Below are 22,024 nucleotides of genomic sequence, written 5' to 3' on the forward strand. Positions count from 1 at the left end.
ATTTAATAAAGGGTGAACATTCTAGACCAGAGATTTGGAGAAAAAAACTGGTGTTTCTTAAGAAATGATAGACGCTCCTAACATATGCATCGTCTGACAGTTTTAATTTCTCACGATTTCTAGTCCGGTACCTTGCAGGTACCTTTGACGCCTGCAAACTGGTATTTTCTATTGGACTGTGATTTTTCTAGTAAGAAAAGCTCTACAGGAAAACCTGAGTCCCTGCAAGTTAGGCAGAAGAAACCAAATGGCCTCTGTTCTGGAGCAAACATGCATCGGAAAGGCAGAGGCAGCTCCTCGTGCAGCTGCACCATGAAGTGCGTCAGCCTGGTCCCAGAACAACGCCTGCTCCCAAAGAGGCCTCTGGCACTGAGCTGACCTTGGACGACCTTAAATGAAATTACTGTCAAGCTTTTTCCGAATCAAATCATCTGTGAAGTAAAACTGGGTGGAAAAATGATCTAAACTTAGCCTTTCAGATGTTATGGCCACGGGAGATGCATCCATGTGACGTTTATATGACCCATAATAAATACTATCAGGGAGTCTGTAATGTTTTTATGTCTGGCAACAACTTCATCTTGAAGGCTTTGAGTGGATTATAAAATCTTTATTTTTTTAGTGATCTTTTTTACCATACAACTATCCATTTAAGTATAGTAGCATTATCATCATTCACTGAGGTAGTTGTGAAAAGGCTTTTTTCTGAGTCCATCTGGTTCTTGTTCTTCAGCGACCATATCAGAAGCTACTCTGTTCACTTAGCTTTATAAAGTTAAACTAGCAAATTTATAAAATTAAACAGGCAAATTTCCCTCCATGCCAGGAAAATTTAGCTCTGGTTGTTACATATTTCTGTATCTACAAGGTGTCTGTGTATCTCTTGCAGTATTTCAGAAACCTGGCAACAAGCCAATGAAAAGCTCTCTCAGCCCCTATTGCTACAACCGCAATGCTAGTTCTGCATCCGTAAGTGGTCACATTGACTATTGCTAAAACGGCTTTACTGACAGGTTTCACAATCTCTGAGGGAAGTATTTTCACGTTAATTATAGCAAGGTTCATTGGGGTAAGGAGTGAGGGTACAGAAACCTGAAAATAGAAATTGTCTTCCTCACCATTAGCTGCTGTTGGATGTTCATAAGTTTAAAAATGTGCTCAGAGCAACTGTCTGCAGGAAATGGGGGTGCAGGATGTGCCTGGGACTCTGAGGTTAAGGTGTAGACGTCCAGCTCTCGGTGATGCCTCACAGAACAGTCTCCACAGGGAATTTCGTAGGATAAACTGCTCCAGGAGTCTGGTTCTCCAGCATTCTCCCTGCAAGCAAGCAATCTCCGGTTAATACAGATGCCTCCTGCCTCCCAGGCACAGATTTAAGCCTCTAAGTCTTATGTCAAATTGCCAGCCCAACTGCTCTTTGAGGCTCTGCAGGAGAAGTCAGGTCTGGACAGTTCCCCAGTGATTCAGGCACATAACTAATTTTTCCGTCCTCCTCACAAGAGGCCAGAAGTGGGTTAAATAAAAACTATTTAACCATCCCCCCCTAAGGATTCTGACCAAGATAAAAAGAAGTCTGGGATCTTAAATGAGTTACTATTATGCTAACAACCAAATAATGAGGAAATATAAGGAGAATGAATAGCTCTAGCCTGGTTTTCAATAGAAGCAAAGCTTATCATTAGGTGTTTCTATTAAAATGGGTTACATCATACACTAATTACAGTCCATTCCACCAGGGAGGGAAGAACCCACACTCCTCCTGTGCAGGACAGGGGCACGCCAACTTCTGTTCTCCTTCAAAATTCTCAAAGTCATCTATGTAGGGAAAAATTACCACAATGCCGAATCATGTTATACTTGCCAATATAATCATCAAACCCTATTTCAAATGAAGCACTTTGGTTCTAAAACTTCAGGTTACATTTATTTCATTAAAAGACAGATTTCATCCAACTCATATCATTACGAACACAACTTCAGTACAAAAAAAAGCCAACAAAGGCACAGGTATATTTTTTAAAAAGTTCTGAGATAGGTCTCAAAACATGAAATCGCTTTGTGGTTTTTTCTAAGAAACCAGTAAGTTGGTAAAGTATCCCAGAGATTCTGGAGGAGGAGGAAGGTTATATTTGAAATCATGAGCGTACTTAAAATGGAAGAAACTAAAGAATTAAGAAATAAACATGTTACCCACTGACAAATATGAGAGAGAAACATTCCTTCAACTCTCTTTCCAATAGGTATGATTTCGTAGAGAAAACACTGTCACTAACAATTCACCAGAGAATAAGTGGGAGAGGAAGGCTTAAAATCTGCTAGAGTGGGAAAGCCATAGCAAACTGAAGAATCACGACTGGGCAGAGGGTAACAATTCAGGTAGCCCCCAGAGAAACCGCCATAGGGTTCACACCCAAGAGGGACTCCCAAACAGTGGCTTACAATGAAGTCAGAACATGATATGCTCACATGTTTTATGTATTTACCAAGCGGCTATACTCTGAATAAGGTGACCTCCAACAGAAAAGTTCCCGTAAAATGTCAAAAGTTCAACTGAATGAACTTGTCAATCAGCTCTACCATAGGTGGGGGCGGCAGCTTCTCTGGAAACTCAGCTTTGAAGCCTGATTTGCCATTGTCACTGACTCTGCTTAAGTAACCGTCTGACCAACATTACTGGCACACCTGCTTACTCAGATTCACACGTGTAGCCACACTCCAATGAGAAAATGCCTTTGACAGCAAAATGTGATTTGCATACCACGGTTCAGTGTGAGCCAAATACAAGCTCAGATAGGGCTGCATGTCAAGGCAGAAACAATTAAAAAATGATACAGTCCATTTCCAGCAAAATTAAGTTTCCTACCAACCTTGCCACTACTAATTCTCAAACCTTTCCCTTTCTAACATCTAAACGTTGGCACATTCCCTGCTGTAACAACCTACTTACCATCTATCTCTCCCACATGCTCCCCTCCAGAGGAATGTGCTTCTGTGGCCACAATTACCTCCAAGTGCTAACAACCCTTCGGCCTCCCAATCCACTGTTCTGGTGGATTTTCGTTGCTTCCCTGGCGGTCTGGAAGCAGCAAACTGACTAAAGACCATTCATTGCCATTGTTCTCCCATTGATTTCCACGAATACCGACACTCTTCAGATCCATCTCGTCCACAGGGGTGGGCAAACCCCACCATTCTGCAAATACTTACATGCCAGGCACTACTCTAGGTGCTGGTGATACAAACCAAATCCCCGTCCAGCTGGAGCTTATATACCCTTAGCAAGGGAAGCAAGGGAGGTAAGAGCATTCAAGTTAAACAGAATGCCTAGTATTTTAGAAGACAGAGGAAGCTACACAGAAAAATGAAGCAGATACGAGGGTTGCAGTTTTAAATGTGCTGGGTCCATGAAGGCCTCATAGAGGCAACATTGGAGCCAATACTGTGTGAAGCCAATTCTGCTCTGTGCGAAGCACTGTATAAAACCTTTGCTGGGACCACTCATAAGAGCTCTATGTATAAGAATATCTACTGCAACTTTAAGTATAATAGTATTAAAAATTAGAAACTCCCTACCCAAGCCAGTAATTAGAGGGACGTTTGTTAAACTAAAGGACAGATCTACAAACTATCATGGGGCCATTAAAAATAATTGAAGTAATAGTTCAGTAACATCAAAATCTACAATATTCAATATAATAAGTAAAAAGGGTTTAAAATGTAGGCAAGTCTAGACAGTAAAGTGCACAAATACACAAATAGTGTCAGGGTAGCTGGGTTATAGGTTTTCTTCTTCCTCAAGGTTTTAGTTAATGTTTTTAATAATTTTGTAAAGTCCCTTTTCAGCAAGGCCTCACTGCTGCTCAAGTTTTTACTCACTTCTGTGTAAATTCAACGATTTTCAACCTTTTTCATCTCATGGCACAGACAGATTATTAAAATTCTGTGGCACACCAAAAAATATATTTTCTGTCGATCTGACAAAAAATACAGGTATATTTTCTTATTCATTCACATCGGATGGCTACTGTCATGTTGGTTGCTATTTTTTATTTGATACTCTAAAGGAAGAGAGGTCAGTGCCACTAACTAAAAAGTCAGATATTACATGTTTGAAAAATTCTCACGCACACCGGGTACAAATCGCTGTGTTGATTCATCCCCACAAGGGTTACTTAAACTTTCTGCAATTTCCTCAAAGGCCCGGGTTTTACCCTGCCTCCTTCACTCTCAGGTGACCTTTTCTCCTGTGAGAAGCTTTTCTCTTAGTGAGAAGCTTGGGGCCGTCTAACGAGAGCTAAAACGATCTTCATATACTAAATGATGCCTCTGCCCATTCCTCCTAAGTTCAAGGATGCCTCTTCTAAACGGTGGGTCTGCTCCGTCTGCTCCTATGCTCCTTGGGTCCCTGCTGCAGTAATCGTCCCTGATGCCTACAGTCTTCCACCTGCTTCTGGACTGGCTCCTTCCCCACACACCTGAAGAACGATTAAAACCTCAGCAGTAGTTTGGGCAGCAGTAATTTACTGACATGACTTCCCTGAAGGAAACGTAAAACACTGGAAATCTAATCATAGGATGGAATTAAAATAATACACTGTAAAGGAGAATCTAGTTTTTCAATGTGCTTTCATCACAAACATCATTTCTAATCTTCCAAGTAACAAGGTTGACATTTTATATATCAATGGAGAACAAAGTCTAAGCAAACCAGCCAAGGTTTCATTTAAAATAGGAAGTTCTTAATTCATTCTAAGCAATCTATTCCTAAGCAATTTAGCACAGTAAACTTCTGTGGATTAATGATCGTAAGGAAATATGCTCCAAGCAAAATGTTTCTTTACATTTTTTTACAAAGGCACCAAGAGCTAGTCTACCAAACACTTCTGTCTTCACCATTAAATCACTTTCATGTTAGCACCCCTTCCTAAACTGGTGTGCATACACAAAAGATTCCAGTAGACACGTATAGCCTAAGTATACAGAGACTCTTAACTTACGTTGTTTAAGCTTAAAATGCCACTCTACACCCTACAAAATAGAAAGGAACCGTGTCTACACGAGGCAATCACTAAAATACTATTTCTCAGCACACAAAAATGTATTGGGTTCTATATGAATGCTTGCTTTAAAATGTTCACATGGGTATTTTTCTCTTATTGATAAAATGTCTCCAAAGGTCATTAAAAAATAAGACTACAGCTGGCGTGTCATTGCATTAAAAATGCATTCTACCTGGCATCTGGTCTTCTCTATGTTGTTCTTAAGTTCATACTTCAGGATATCTCGAAATACCCCAATTCCAGAAAATGAATTATCTAGGTTATAATCTTACTCATTCAAACATTCAACAAAGACTCATGTAGTTATCTATTGCTCCTAGATGCTACAAATACGCCAATGAATAAATAAGACAACCAAGGCACCTATTAGAATGGAGCTAATATTATAGTGGGCTATAATTACAAGGAGAGGTAAGTGCCTTAAAGAAAATAAATCAGGGTGCTTATGTGGAAAATTCCTTAGAGTGGAACGGCTTCTTCGCATAGGTGAAAATCTCAGGAGATGTGACACCCGACCTGAATCCCATGAAAGAGCCAGCATGTGAGCTACTGGGACAGGATGTGTCTGGAAATGGGTGCAGCAAGTACAAAGGTCCTGAGGTAGCAACCAGCCAGCCAGTGAGGCTGGGCTACTGTAGCTGTACAGAGAAAGCAATGGGAATGAGGAGAATGTAAAACAAAACAATGGCACTAAAATATTAACTATCAGTATTCCTTGCAACAACTTTGATGCAGTTGTCAGTGTATTTCCATTTTCACATGAGAAAACTGAGGCTTAAGGGACAATCTGCCCAGGTGCACAGCTAGTACCTGAAAAGGTGAGAGTTGGTACCCAGTCTTTCCACTTCCACGGTGATAGCTGCCCTGTAACAGTTTCAAACTCTGACCACATTCAAATAATACAAACTGTAATTCTGATATAGTATTAAATGAGAAGTTAGTCAGGGATGTTAGGTAGGTTTCATTATCATAAATTTAATAGGATCAACAGCAAGTTTTCAACTGTAAAAGACACAAATTAAGAGGCCATTCCTCAGAGATGGGTTATAGCATCCAAACTGGGTATCCACAGGTAGCCCCCTCAAACTCAAAATTTATGTATGTGGTACAACCACAAAATTCATGAAGCCCAGAGTGACTGTCAACTAATTCCCAGTGTTCCACCTGCTATGCAGCAATCAATAACCAATTCACCTCTGCTTCTTACATTGTCCAGCAAGTTGCAACTCACGAAAAAGTTCAGGTTGGATGCTAACATACTGTAAAACCCTGTCAAATCAACTGCAGAGAAAAACATCTTTCCGGTACTAACAACACAAGTCATGCGGGGGCGAGGGAGGAGTTAAAAATACATCTTGTTGAGGTAGAACAAAAAGTCACATAAAATGTCAGAGGATAAACAAGGAAGATCAAGAAGACATCACTCTGTACTCACTTATGGCTGCCCAAGCACCACGAATATCGCAAGCCCATCCTATTTGGGTCTGGGCTTCATACTGCAGCTTCACCAGGTTGGTCCTGCCCGAAGGCGTGTTTTGCTGAGTCTGCCTGTGACAGGAAGTGCAGCACCTAGTTCCTTATTTGAGGGCCACTGCAGTGTCTTCCTTGAAACCGCATCACCGAAACAGTGCCAAACATCAAGGACCCTACACACTCAACCACAACTCTGCCAAAATGGAGCTGAAGAGGCTCAGAGCAGAAGAGGGAGGGGATCACTGATCCACCTCAAAATGAAGAGGCCACTCGCTATCTTAGGTGTTTGTAGGGAACTCACCGCTACACGAGTTATGCATTAATGCACATGCAAATTCACAACACATTTTAGCACTCCTATTCTTAGTTTCTCTCTTCCTTTTTTGGGGGGCAGGCACAATTACTTACACTTCTCTGAAGCTCAATTTTCTCATCTGTAACTGGGAAAGCCAGCTTTGTTGTGAGATCAAATGAACACAAATGCAAAGTGTTGGGATAGTGTTTGGCTCTCCCAAAGTGCTCAATAAACAAGGGGTATACCATTGGGCTGGCGCAGCTCTAATGAACAAAAAAGAAGGAAGTTTCTGAGAATGAGACAAACCAAAAGGACAGGAACCTTCCGTGTGGGGTAACTGTCAAGCAACTACCCCCACATCACCCCACCGCTCTTTACTCCCCTCAAACCTGAGAGGAAAATGGAGCTTTAATTCCCTCATGTTTCCAGGGACAGTGTTACAGCTGTGGGGTGGGCTGACCAGGAAAAAGTCCATCAGAAAGTGGACGGTGGTGCAGACATGTCACACTTGATAAGGCTGAGCAATCACTTTATTTCCAGTGAATCTTCTTTCCTACCTCTCAAAAAAAAAAAAAAAAAAAAGGGACACGCTAACTTTCTGAGAACTTTACAAGCATGTTCTCATTTAATCCTAACAGGCCTGTGAGGTGCACACTGTCACTTCTCATTTTGTAGATGAGGAAACAGAGGCTCCTAGATGGTAAACAGTAGGGATGCACTCAAGTTCACAGCCTTGCCCTTTTTAAGGCCGAATGTTTATGGCCTACTGAACACGTGCACGTACATGATCAATGATCAAGAGACTGCAAGCCCTGGCTGGTGTAGCTCAGTGGATTGAGCGCGGGCCTGCGAACCAGACGATCGCGGTTGGATTCCCAGTCAGGGCACATTCGTGGGTTGCAGGCCAGTTCCCAGCAGGGGCCAGTTCCCAGTAAGGGGTGCACCAGAAGCAACCATACATTGATATTTCTCTCCCTCTCTCCCTCCCTGGTCCTCCAAAGATAAATAAATAAAATCTTAAAAAAAAAAAAGAGAGACTGCAGAGGCTACCATTGTATCAGTGCAGCGATATCACCAATATAAAAAGTATTGTGAAAGTAAGAAGTATTCTGTAAACATTCTCTGCAAAATTTAAAGTGCAAATCTCCTTACATGCTTTTTATGCAGAAATTCTCCTGGCCAATTAAAGCATAAATGTATACTTACTATAAGAGCAAAATGCTACAATAACTAGTGATTGTGAAAACTGTTAATGCTATGCATAAAAACAAGAGTTTGCAAATAGTTAAATTAATAGAGAAATAGGTTTAGAGTTAATGCATATGAATATTGAAAGTGCACTGGTCCTATAATTTTCAGAAGAACATTGTATCTCTTTTGAGCCAATTAAATGTTTACTAAAATAAATGATAAAATAATTATAGATATTATATATTGTACAAACTAATTTTTATGAACATTGTTAACTATTATATAAAATAAGCATTAAACAATAATTTTAAAATTGTTTATATATCATCTCATTTATGCCATGTATCTTTTCAAAAATATTCTATCTATAAATTACTCACCTCCTATAAGAAAAAAATTAAAAGGCGAATGTCACCACTGATACCTGCAAATTTTACAAGAAGGAAAAATAGCCAAATTCATATATAACAACTATGATAACTAATTCTCAATCCAGAATTAAATGCATAAAGAAATGGTCAGGAATACAATGAGGTACCACAAATACATTTTGTTTTCACTAACCAAATGTCAAAACAACAGCCTTCACTAGCTATAGGTGTATATGGACAAAATCGTGTCAAAACGGTTGTTTTAAAATGCTACACAATTTCAACAACCAAACCATTCTTGAGATTCAGTAAACCAAGAATCCTAAGTAGAAAATTCCTTCTAGAAGAAATGCTCCTAAGAAACTCTCCCAAATTAGTTTTCCGCCTCCCAACGAGGTAGAAATATCGCTGTTGTGCCGGTGATGTTCAGTGGAAAGTGAGTGCACTGCTGAATGAATCAAGGGCAACGCAGAAGCTGGTGATGCTCAGAAGTTCTTGTTCTTCCACTACGAGGTCAGAGTTCTAAAGCAGAACTGTTTCATTGTAGGATTAGTGTTATTTTTACTTTTCCACATTTATTCTGAACACACACAACTTCATTCCGTGCTGATAATATTCAGATTTGGTCAAATACTGAAATTTTCCAAGTCATCCTTTCTATTTGTATATACATTTAAGGAAACTTCAAAATTGACCAAATAAAAATAATGTGTAGTGGTTACTAAAGGTTTGTGTTTTTTAGAGGGAGGAAGGTGCCAACTTCATTTGCTTACATGCAAATATAAAGTCCTATACTCCAGGTTCATATTTTCTTCCACTAAGATCTATAGTGAAGTCAGAAATATTTTCCTTATTTTTCTAAAAGTTAACTTACTTGTTGATTTTAGAAGGAGAGAAGAGGGGAGGGAGGGGGAGAGAAACATCTATTTGTTGTTCTGCTTATTGATGCATTCATTGGTTGATTCCTGTACGTCCCCTGAGATCAAACCCATAACCTTGGTGTATCAGGGTAGCGTTCTAACCAACTGACCTAACCAGCAAGCACCAGTGTTACCATATTCAAAACCACATATGTTACCATAGAGTATTTGTTATCACAGGCTAAGACGTGTAACTTCACAACGCTGAAAGAAACTCTAAGACCTAAATGTTCACAGGCTGGGGCCATTTGCCTGCACAGAGCAAGGAGGGAAAAGAAGCGGACAGAAGAAAAAACATACAAGGGATAGAGCAAATTCCAGAAGAAGTCTTGTTTAAATCCCAAACAAACAAAAAAAAAACAAAAAAAGTGAAGGGATTCATCCAGCAAAAAAAAATAAAACAAACCTAAATTTAAAATACAAAAAAAAAAAAGGTCCCACCAGTGTAAAAATTCATGGGCATGGAAGTTACAACCTCGTTCTAATTACTGCTCCATTACTTACCAGCTATGGGGGTCACCTGGTGAAGTCAAGATAAAATGCCCACCTGAAAATGTTGGGGAGAGGATAAAATATACAAGAATTTATGTAAAATGCCTAGTACAAACACAATAAATGGCACGTGGTGTTACAGTTATATAAATACAAATATTTTCTTCTGAGTGCATTTTGCAATTTTCCAGCAAGTTGCCAGATAGGGAAATCAGATATTACTATCTGAATGGTAAAAGAAAACAAACAAACACAAAAAAAACCCTATGAAACTCCAAAATTCTTAAAATGCTTCGGTGGAAATTTTACCCACCCCCCCCCAAGAAAAAGTCACTGAAAACCAGATCTATTATGAATCAGCATAATCAAATTAGTTGGTTAAAAGACTGACAATGTCACCAAACATGACTCCTCATAAAATTCTATCAATAGTTTAAAAACAGGCTTCCAAATAATGGCAAGTGTTGACGACAGAGCCTTGGGCAAGATATTTGGCCTCTCTATTTTCTCATCTGTAGAAAAACACAGTACTGACCATACTAATCTGACCACACCTGAGATGTTTGCTGAGAAATTTTACATGAGAACACATGTAAAGCATCAACGCAGCACATTCAATATTTAGTGTTACCGTCCCTCCTCCTCTTTCTAGTTTCCACTCAGTTCTACCACCGTATCTGTACCAAAACACAAAGGCCTGATCACGTAGTGAGAAAGGAGGGCAGGAACATGGATGGATGGACAGACAGACAAATGGGCAAATGGATGGGGCTTAAGCCAGATGAAGTAACAAAAAATCCTGGCTATTACTCTGAAGTTAAGTTTGTGCATTTACTTCATTCCTCCCACTCCTAAGCAAAAGCAAAGGCTCCACACTTACTTTGCACCAGATGGGTTACTGTGGACCCACTTGTCAAGTCCTTGAAGAGGACCCGAAAAAGGCAATCATTATGTTAACCGAACATCTTGCTCAACTGTGCTCAGTTCCATTGTGAAATATGTACACTTGAGTGGCGACTCTACCCTCTGACCCTGGACCCAGGTTTCAAGTGCAAATATATCAAAAGAAGGACTTGAGAACCCAGGGACACAAACTGTTTGGAAGGGGCCGACCTCACCCACTATAATAAGCCACGCCTGACAGCTGTGTTTGCCAGCCTGGGTCTGTGCCCTGCATGTGCACATGTGTCATCTCAACCTAGACAGATCGCTGGACGTGGAGCCTGAGCCTGGGTCCATTACTCTGTATGTAGCCTTATGACATTGGCAACTCACTTCACCTCTCTGGTCTGTTTCCTCAATTGCAAAACAGGGATAATAACATCTGCCCTACTCTCTCATTAGGCTGTCATGAGGCTGAATGCAGAAAGACAGCACAATGTCACCAGCAATACTTTTAAACCTATTATTGTGGGTAATGTAAACATCAAGTTAGGGCACCGACAATCCCGTTTTCCTCAGGAAAGAGGAGCCTGGAACTAAATGGAAAGCTGAGAGCCCTCTCCTAAGTAAGTGCTAGTCATCTATATCCCGGTGGCCTCTTCCTGAGTCCTCCTCCAACTGTCAGATTTTTGCAGAGGGAAAAACCTGCACCTTGGAACCCACAGGTGTGCTTGCAACGGCAGCTCTGCCACATTGCTGCAAAGACGGACCTAGTACTTTCGTTCTCTGACCCTCCATACTTCATCAGTAAAACACAATGTCTATTTCAGAAAGACTGTCTTAAGTTGAAGTGGAATATTATTTATAACATACCAATAATGCATTGCAGGCCTTCAATAAAGATTTGTTGAACTGACATCAAAAACAAGATAAAGTTACAAGGACAAATATTTTTGTACTCATTCTTTGGGCAAATTAAATATTCTACCACTTTTATGTCAATACTCCACAGTTAAAATCTTTAGAAGAAGTACTCTTTCTGTAAGGGTGGCGGCACTGTATAATTCCTTTACAATCTAAAATTCCCTGTTCCCTCAACCAGACACATCAACATCACAGCAGGTGCCAAACAGCCAAACTAACTCTCCTATTTTTAAAAGATTTTATTTTCAGAAGGAAAAGGGGGGAGAAAGAGAGGGAGTAAAATATCAATGTGTGGCTGCCTCTCAAGCGCCCCCCACTGGGGACCTGGCCCCCAACCCAGGCATGGGCCCTGACTAGGAATCAAACCTGCAACCCTTTGATTCACAGACTGGCGCTCAGTCCACTGAGCCACACCAGCCAGGGCCAGACTAATTGTTTTAAAGTGTATTTATCACATTTGGGAATAATTTCAAACTGTCAAGTAGGGACATCCAAATGCTGCCGGAAAATACTTCAAGATTTTGGAAACATTTCCTTAATGGATGAAACAATGATACAGGCCTAGCAGGAAAGGTACATTCAATAAAGGGCAATAAGAGGTAATATTTTGGCCAGTCACTGTGCTATGCACCCTCCATGTATTCATTCATTCATTTAATGAAGCAACCCGCCCTTCATACTTGAAATTCTAGCAGTCTACTCAAATGGCAGTAAGACTCAGGGACTTAGTAAAATCACCCCTTATCTTTTTAAAATTGCTAATTATATATAACCCAGAGCTCTTTCTCTAGGTTACAGAACAATAAACTAAAAGAAGAGCCAGAGGAATACAAGTTCAGAGCTAGATCTGCTGCCCCGTGCTTACGCTGTCCTCCACTTGGAGATTTCTGAAGTTGGCTTTCCCTTACTTATTTCCCTTCAAAAGGAGATGAGTGGTTTTCCCACATGTAACAGAGGTGGTACTATGAAGCAAGCCAAAAACTCTTCTCCAAGAACAAATACTCTAGTTTCCTTATAGCTGTGCTGCAATGAGTCTTGTGACATCCTCACCAAGCACATAAAGAAGCTGTTGTAATCGTTTTATTTCCCCATTTGCATGGCAAGGCTTAACCAACTCTGCTTCCCAGCAAAAACTCGGAGCTCTAAGATCACATTTAGAGGAACTGCATTCGAGCCTTGGGATACTTATACTGAGCTAAGTATTTCAACTTCTGGAACAAGGCCTGTGTTCCTAAGGCCACGAAGCGGAAGGCAGAGGGAATCCAATCACCGGCCAGATGGGAAGTGCGGAGGAATGGAGCCTATCGCTCCCTGGAATACTGTCATAGGAGGGCTCAAGTATCAGAAGCTCATTCGAGATGTAGAGCGTCCCTCCCACCGTCACTGTATCTGCAGCGCCCATTCCCAGGCTTTCTGCAAAGAACCTGCGGTCTGGCTCAGCTGGAAAAATGATAAGCTTGGTAGGTAAAGCTAAAACAAAATAAAACCCCTGTTGATATAACAAAAGTATCATTACATTCTGAGATCTCTTCTTTACCTGGGCAGAGTACTCCATACTCACAGCTAAAAATGATAAAATATAAACTGCAACTAAATTAAGTCTAATAATGGGCAAAACACACAAAAATTTGGGAATAATGACTTACTGTACAAGGGCCCCTTAAATGCTAAAGAACACAGATACTAAATAAGGTTGTTTAGCTTATGTAACAAAAAGATGACAATGATCATAAAACAATAAAAATACATTAAATAAGAAACACTATACTTGTGATTTCTGCCTATATAAATATTCCAATGAAAAATGTTGCCTGTTATTAATACATTTATTTCTCTGTTTACAAAAGAAAAAACAAGATTCTGCAAATGTTTTGACTAACAGCCTTCCTTCAGAAGAGTCTCTAAAGAGTCAGACTGTGTAACAACTGAACCCACAGACACACAGACAGGATTTCCTACTGCACATCTCCAGGGCAACTCGGTTGCTTGTTACTGCTACTCAGATGAAGAAACCATTGCTCTTGATTTCATTCACAGAAATTACATTCAAACAAACCTCAGTGGTTCAGTGTATTTTCTGCATGCAATTATTACTTTAAGGTATTCATTTCTAATAAACTCTTTCAAGCCTCTATGACATACCAGAAAAAAGGTATGGCCCAGGAAAACTGTTTCCCCTTGTACTGAACTGGGATAAACTGGATACCTGGTAATGGAATGCCACCCCCACAGACAAGACTCATCCTGGGTTTCCAGTAACAGTAAGAGGCAAGGAGCAATGAAGGCAGAAAGTCAGGGAAGAGAGAAAACAGTGATGTGACTTACGTATGTCACTCGCAGGCAGGGAAGCGGTAAGCAGGAGCAGGCTCACAAGCTTCCAGCAGAAGGCAAGACAGAGAGCTGAGGTTCTAATTCGTGGCAAACACACACTGAGATGCCAAGTGGGTGGAACTATCACGACCCAGGGGTGGGGCTGGTGGTGAGGGCAGGGACAAAGGGAGAAGGAGCACTTACTCGGTCAGAAGCTTGTGCAACTGGTGATAACCCCGCTCCAAGGCCAGGCTCACAGGTGTCACTCCTTCCTGGTTGTGGATGCTGAGAGCTCCTCGGCCGCCCGGCTTCTGCAACAGGAACCACGCCAACCTCAGCAGTCCCAGCCGCACGGCAAAATGCATCAACGTCTCACGGGGGCCGCCATCTGTAGATGGGGGAGAGCACAAAAATAAGCAAGAAGCAAATGTGAAAGCAAAAAGCAAACCAACAAAAAAAGTTAGGTAAACACCACTGCCTTCAAGTACCTAAGACCCTGAAGTTAAGGCCACAACATACAACGTGAACAATTTTATTGTGGCCGAGGAGAAACAGCTCTCAAGTAAAAACAAAGTTAAACTAGGAAAAAGTATGAGAAGCAACATCTCCAACGGGAGACAGTCCCGCAAGAGAATCAAGCCATTTCTGTCTATATTTTGATTGAATGCATTTGTCCAACAAACTGATACAGGCGGATTCATAAGGGTGACTCGATATATGTCCTTTTCCTTTAAAAAAAAAAAGGAGCTATAGCCTCACAACATGGGGATCCAAAGGGAAGAGATGTTGGGGCTTAAGGCTTAGATGGGTGTGTCATAAAGACTGTAATTACCTCAAAAAAATAACACCCAGACAGGAGTTGGCCAGTTGAACACTGAAAACAGGTTCTGCTTATTAAGGATACACGAGCCTTTTTATTCCCCCCTATTAAGGGCAAATGAAACTGCTGCCTCTACCAGCTCTTCTGTTTGTTTGGTTAAGAAAAGAAACGTATCTCCAGGGATAACAGGAAAGACTAACTCTAAGATAACATACTAATAACTTCAGAAAAAAAAACATGTGTTTGGATTGAGCGTGGGCCTGCGAACCAGACAATTGCAGTTCGATTCCCAGTCAGGGCACATGCCTGGGTTGCAGGTTGGTTCCCTGCAGGCCAGTTCCCAGCAGGGGATGCACGAAAGGCAACCATACATAGATGTTTCCCTCTCTCCTTCCCTTCTCCTCTAAAAATAAATAAATAAAATCTTAAAAAAAAAAAACATCCTTCATCATTTGTTCACTAAAAATCATTCAAAGTCCTAAAAAAACGTGTTTGGGCTTCTGTCAGTGGAAGAGAAGATTCCTTGATGGTATGAGGAGTCACTCTGAAAGCAGTAGAGAGAGGACAAATCTGGGCTCAGATCTGGCATTCACCGTCTGTGGGGCTGGGCAGAACCCATCTGACCTCTCTGAGCTTCACCTTCTTCGTCCCCAGAGTGGGATGCCAGCACCTCCTCCCGGGGCTACAGTAACAAACGGGTGGAGGTAGGTGAGATGCTAGTATGACAACTGGCTGTAGTAGATGCTCTTTAAATGCCAAGTACTTCCCTTTCCCTGCTCTCTTCTCTGTCCTTCTAGACTTCAGGTTACATTCTAGCATCACTAGCTGCCTTCCTCAGCCGCCTCCTGCCCGCCACCTGGGATGTCAGGAGCTGATGCCATTGCAGGGCTGTGGTGTGCAGCCCCACAGGCTGCATCTCCCAGCTACGGGCGGACCACTCAGGGACTATTGCAATGGAAAAGGTGCCCTGGAGCCATGAGAGTCGGCTTTGACAACATCTCCCTTTGTCCACGGTCTCCCTCAGGCCTCAACTTCTTTATTGAGCAGTCTCGGACCTCTGGGAGCCCACCGAGTCTCCTTGCACTGAAGTCCTCACTGCTTCTCCATATGAACAGCACAATAAGAATGAAGGCACCTTTGAATCTGTGATTTACACTGAACTGAACTGTTCTCTAATGTCACATATGTGTTGGTTTAGTCTCCTTATTGCCAAGGTAAATTTTCTTGGAAGCGGAAACTACCATTCCCATTTTTTTTAATTTTTTTTAATTTTTAAAGATTTTATTTATTTATCTTTAGAGGGGAACGGAAGGAGCGAGGGAGAGAAACATCAATGTATGGTTGCCTTTCATGCGTCCCCTGCTGGGAACTGGCCTGCAGGGAACCTGCCTGCAACCCCAGTGTGTGCCCTGACTGGGATCGAACCGCAATTGTCTGGTTCGCAGGCCCGCGCTCAATCCACTGAGCTACAACAGCCAGGGCTTACCATTCCCATTTTATTTTTCCCTGCGGAACTATGCACACTGACTAATTCAGGATTTACAGGGCTCAGCAGAGGGTCAGGGCTGGAAAGAAATCAACCACCAGAAGAAACCACTGCATGAAGAGGCACAAATTTTGATAATCAACACCTCACAGCAGCTGGCCAGGCAGGCGAAAGGACAGAAAGACCCCTCGGAAAAGATCAAACACCACCATCTGACTCGTGCCTAAAGACGTTCATAAGCACTCTGACATCTTTGTCAAATACAAAAAAGCTAATGAGGCACCGACCAGGAACTATGTGATTTTTTTACTGGTTAATTCCAGCCTTACTAGGTGATGCCCCCTTAAAGTAGTTTTTTCTCCATCCCCACCCTTTCTGATCCCTTAGCTGCTCTGAGTCAGCTCAGCATGTAAGAGTAGAGTTCCGACCACCACACACCTGCTCAAAGTTGACACCCCAATTCTGGCACCTGTATCCTCCCCAAATCGAAGTCCTTAGCAGCAGGCACCACGTCTGCTCTTAGGTCACCCCTCCACCCCGTTCTGCAGTCAAAGACTACAGGCAAAGTAACACATGGGGAGGGGCTGCTAAGGGGCTGTACTGGCTTTTCTGTTCTCACAACAGCCCTATGATAGACAAGGTCTCACCTCATTCTGCAGATGAAGATCTGTCTTGAGTCTAAAAACCATACCTTTCCCATTGTTCCACCCTGTCTGTGTTTGTAAAAACCAGGATAATATTGTGGTGTAAAATGCATCCTGTCATAGGTTTTCCTCCAATAACAAACATTTTACCCACTGTAGCTTCTATCATTGTTTCTGTTCTTTTGAATCAGTTTAAACTCCAGAGTGCCCAAAATTTGGATCAATCATTGCTCTCTCCTCCCTGTATCTCTATATATTTTTTCATCTGATGAGCATTTAGTATTTATCTTCTATCCTAACAGTTACTCAGCTGTGTTTTTCGGATCGCTAACTGCGTTTCCTGTGATGTCAACTGGGTCCTTTGTCCCTGTTTGAATTCAATTAAGTCTTGGATTCTGGATGTCCTTGCATCACTTCAGCCAACTCCCTTCCCCTTTGCCCTCACTGTGATGGCTTTTCTGCAGATGTAATTAAAGCCCCTAATCAGCTGATTTAATAAGGAAGATAAATTATCCCAGATAATCTGAGTGGGCCTGAATCTGCTGGAGGCTTTCAAGGCAGGGCCTTGGTTTCCCCTTGGGAGAGAGAGGTCGGCCAGTGGAGGACAGCCTGTGCAAAGGACGGCACCTCTGGATAACGCTGGTGGGTATAAACTTGCCCATGACCTTCTATTCTTGCCCTACAAATTCAGGCTTGCTTAGCCAATGTCCACACTCATGCAAGCCGTTCCGTGTGATAAATCTTAATACACATTTATTCCTCTTCCTGGTTCTGATTCTCTGGGTAAAATCTGACTGACATGCTCATTAAACCTATTTTCTCCTTGCTGCTTCCTTCTCTAATTTCATTACAGGTCAGCCTTCTTCCATTTTTAAAAAAGGATAAATGGAAAATCTCTTCTAAATTTTTCTTTGGTTTCTTAAAGACAATTATACTCAGAGAGCCTTCCATCTGAATACTCACAATACTTTTCCATTTCCTTTATGCTGTCATGTTATTCCACAGGCCATAAGCTGGCGGGTTGGTTTTCCTGTTTAACCATGCTCAACTGGAAAAATCCCTAGGTGGCCCCAGCTTCTCCCCCCAGAGAAGGTACTAGGAAATGTCTTAAGCCCCACTCGCTATCTGCTTATAGGATGGAAGCACCTCCCACACATACTCGCCCAGATCTGCACAGAAAGCTGTGTGCCCAGTGGGCATTCAGCTGTGATGAGATGCTGGATGGCTGCTGATTCTTCAAACTGTCAGACTTTCTGAGTAAGCAAAATGCTCAAAGTTCTGTGAACAATACAGTAATCAAAAACCCACGTGTACTTTTATTACCCCATCGATCCACCCAGAGGCCCAGCTCAACAGCAACTTTTGAATCTCTGAGATTCCAAAAATCACCATCCTTCCTATTCGTCTGTACCACCACTCGGGTACACCTGAGATCCCACGCAACGTGGGAACTCTCACACCCCATGGGGATGGAGAACAAGAGGCCAGCGTGAGAAAAATGACACATGTGATCTTGGGACAGAATCAAGGTTTGAGAGGCAACAAAAGCTTGTGGAGCTCAAGTCCTGCTATTATTACTAGAAACTGCTTGTCTTGGAATGAAGACAGTAATCCTCTGTGAAGGAAAAAAAATCCCTTAGCAGTCTTTTTATATTTTCTTTTTTTATAAGCTATAATAGCCAAAAAAAATATGCAAACATTAGTGAGTGTAACTAAGAAAAAAAAATCCATGAAAAGCTATGGGAACAATTTGGAAGGAGCATAGAAACTAAAAGGGCAAATTCTTACAGTTAAGGCTCCATTAACCAACATTAGATCCACAGAGCTGAGATGCACAGGCTGTTGTTAGCATTCTTAAACCTGTCTCCTCCTTCTCTCCACCCAAATTTCTTAGTGGGGAGAAATCCCACCCCCAAAGGGGATCAGGTCTTCTTTTCACTTGGTCACACAATACCATGACTAAGGAAGAATGCGATTTCCCCCAGACTGTTTCTGCTCCTTGTTTTCTTCAGAGCAAGTCTTCCATGGGCCCAAGCTGTTATTGGAGAGGTAGGCTGATGGCCACTGTACCAGGTTCTTTTAGGGGGGAAAAAACACCTTAAGTCATCATTTTCACTAACTCCCAAGGCACTTAAAAGCTAAAACAACTAAGTGAAGACTTGGTAACTGAAAGGGAAGATATCTTTACCCACTATCAACCCTCCACCCAGATGAACCCTTACTGCTTGTAAGGCAGAACCAAGGCCAAAAGTCCAGTGCAGAGTCTGCTTCATGTAGCTACAGATGAAAGAACCCTTGTCAGAACCTACATGGACAAACTCCCTCTTGTTCATTTTAAAGTGAAGGATTGAGAAGTTAAGTGAAAGCAAAAGAAATATAGTCTCGTTATGCGTCAAGTCAAAGTCCTTCCCTTTTCTGCTGTCCTGTTCCATCCTTTTATAAGACACGTTACTTTCCCTCATCAGACCTCAAAGTTTTGTCTCTACCAAGTTACTGTGCATTGGTCCCTGTGTATTCAGAATGAATAGCTTTGCTAACTGGCACACACTATCCAAATATATTTTCCTCCATTTCATACATGAAGAAACTGAGAAACAAAGAGGTGAGCATTTTGCACAAATTCTTGCACCAGGATATAAACAAACTGACTCCGCTGCCTCTGTTCTTTCCATTTTACAGTATCAAATTCAAACCAGGAGTTAAGGTCATATTCGCTCCTGCAGCTCAAGGAGGCCATGAATCCCTGAAATTACGTGTACACTTTTGCAGGCCCGTATGTATTTTCTCCATAGGAGAAATATGAGCTATTTTAAAGGGAGCCACTGACCTGAGAGGAAAAAAATTAAAACGCTCTGCATCCAAACAATTAGTGTGAGGATTAAACATACATCTTACGTGATTCCTTTGTACAAGCATTAGGCTGGAACACCTGTAAACATCCTCACTTTCAACAGCAAGTAGTCCCTGTTATGAAACCAGGTGTCCTATTTACCCGCAGTATTATCCCAGGCAACAGCTTACTTCATACCTTTCTCCTTTAAGTGCCTTTTAAAAGTATTTGTGTACAATGCAATGGGAGCACAGCATTCCTCTACATTCACCCCTCAAGAGCAAGCAGGCTCCTCTTACCTGAAGCTTCTCTGCCCTTAAAATACTCAGTGTTTATAGATTCTAACCCACAAACACAGTTCAAACTGTAGAATGTGAGGCTAGCCCTTGAAATCAGATTCCTCGTCCCAGTGGTTGACTCAAAGGCAAGTATAATCAAAAGCATCCCATGCATTTCACCTTACAAAGTATACGTCTAACTTGTTAATTTTTCTTTTGTTCTTTTCATCTCATTTTTAATTTATGTACAAAATTGACTTTTGTGGGGTGCACAATCCTATGATTTGGAACACATCCATATGTTCTTACAACCACCACCATCAAAATGCAAAACCATGCCAACACCCAGAGAATTCCCCCATGATACCCCTCTCCTGTCAGCCCTTCCTCCACTCCCAGACTTGGCAGCTACTGATCTAGTTTCTGTGCCTGTAAGTTTGCCTTTGCCAGACTATCTCATAAGTGAAGTCATATACTAAATACCCTCTGGAAACTGACTTCTTTGACTTAGCATAACGCATTTCAAATGCATCCAAGTTTTTAGAAATAGATAACCATTGCACACGTCAATAATTTTTAATGCTGGCTAATACTCAACTGTGTTGATGAACCACAGCTTGTTTATACATCCACCCAGTGAGAGAAATCTGGCTTAGTTCCAGGTTTTGGTGACTATAAGTAATGCTGCCATAGGCACATAAGTGAAAAGATTTTTTTGAGTTAATATAAGAACCTAGGATTAGTATCCAAAAGTAGGATTCCTGGGTCACATAGTAAACGTACATTTAACTTGATAAGAAACTGCCAGACTGCCTTCTAAAAGTGGCAGAGTCGTTCTGCAGCCCCCACGGCAATATGTGAGATGGTCTGCCTCCTTGCCAGCACTTGGTACTTTTAACCTTCGCTTTCCTCATAGGTGTATAATGGTACCTTACTGTGGTTTTAATGCATTTCCTTAAGTGTCCAAATTTGATTTGGCCTGTGCTAGCACTGCTTGGGCAATTTTATACAACAGAAACTCAAGAGGCACATGGAAAGTCCACAAAAATATTCAAGCTGGCCAGTTCCCTATTAAACACAAGGAAGCTAAGGCCAGAGAGGGGAAGTGATGTGCTGAAAGTTCCAGACCTGTGCTTTTTCTAACACAGCTGACCTATGAACAACAGGGGGAGGGGGGCACCAACCGCCCGCACAACCAGCCTTCTGCGTATGTGGACTCCCAGCCGTGGACCTAAGATATGTAAGTGGATCTACGCAGTTCAAAGCAGTGTTGTTCAGCCATAAATTGCGTTTCTTGTTAATCATGGCAACATGAACTATCCAACTCCTGTGCCTTCTTTAAACAAACAAAAACAAAAACAAAAACAAAACCCATAAAAGCTCTACAAACAACCAATGCAATCCATTTTGACCACATCACAAATGGCAATCAGAACAACCATTCCTGCACGAATACAGAAACAGTAGGGCAGAGGTAGTGAGCTCCATCCTTAGGTTTCTGGAAAGGTGCTCATGCCCAATACAGTGGCAACACTGCGATCTCTAGGTCTTGGCAGTGCACAGGGGTTCTGGCCACTGTAATAGCAAGAAAACAGAAAAGGACAAATGCTTTCTTCCCTGACTTTCGAGTCTGTACTTTCTTTTGTAGTCACTCGGGCAGGAGACTGCTTTGGTACTGTTAAATTCAGTGGATATAAGAGAAGCAAAGGTGGCAAACACCGCTTCACTGATCGCCCATGGGAGGAAGATCATGTTCACTGGATGGGTCTGTGGAGCAGGCACAGAGCATGCCTTCTGGCCACTTCTGCTCGGGACCTGCTACCCGCAGAGACAGTGCCTTCTGGTCTGCTCTCGCTAAATGCACAGTGAGCAGAGCTGGGTGGTGATGGAAGGGAAGTCCTATGACCGTCCAGCTCTTTAGAAAAGACAGCAAATTTCATGTAGGAGGCCTAATGTCAGTCTTCCAATGTAGCTTTCATCAGTAACAGAAAAACATGTTCATCTCTAACTCCTAAATCTTTCAACTGCATTTGAACTCAGGAGGGAAA

At 41.8% G+C, this 22,024-nt stretch overlaps 1 protein-coding gene across 9 annotated transcripts in view; it reads right to left on the bottom strand.

The window, feature by feature from the left end:
* Positions 1 to 22,024, bottom strand: part of AKAP13 (A-kinase anchoring protein 13) — a 227,054-nt gene that overhangs the window by 112,303 nt on the left and 92,727 nt on the right. For 7 of the 9 annotated variants that reach the window (XM_053658874.1, XM_053658873.1, XM_053658872.1 and 4 more), the window contains exons 5-6: positions 14,123 to 14,306; positions 1,119 to 1,317 (exon numbers count right to left, since the gene is read on the bottom strand). In XM_053658874.1, coding sequence (XP_053514849.1) covers positions 1,119 to 1,317; positions 14,123 to 14,306 — 383 coding nt within the window. Of the gene's footprint in view, positions 1 to 1,118; positions 1,318 to 6,495; positions 6,712 to 13,933; positions 14,024 to 14,122; positions 14,307 to 22,024 lie in introns of those variants that run through there. The other 2 variants (XM_053658877.1, XM_053658876.1) reach the window with 2 other exon arrangements.

The sequence above is a fragment of the Artibeus jamaicensis genome, unplaced genomic scaffold (genome assembly GCF_021234435.1).
Source record: "Artibeus jamaicensis isolate MK-2021 breed Jamaican fruit bat unplaced genomic scaffold, CSHL_Jam_final scaffold_612, whole genome shotgun sequence".
Classification (NCBI taxonomy): Eukaryota; Metazoa; Chordata; class Mammalia; order Chiroptera; family Phyllostomidae; genus Artibeus; species Artibeus jamaicensis.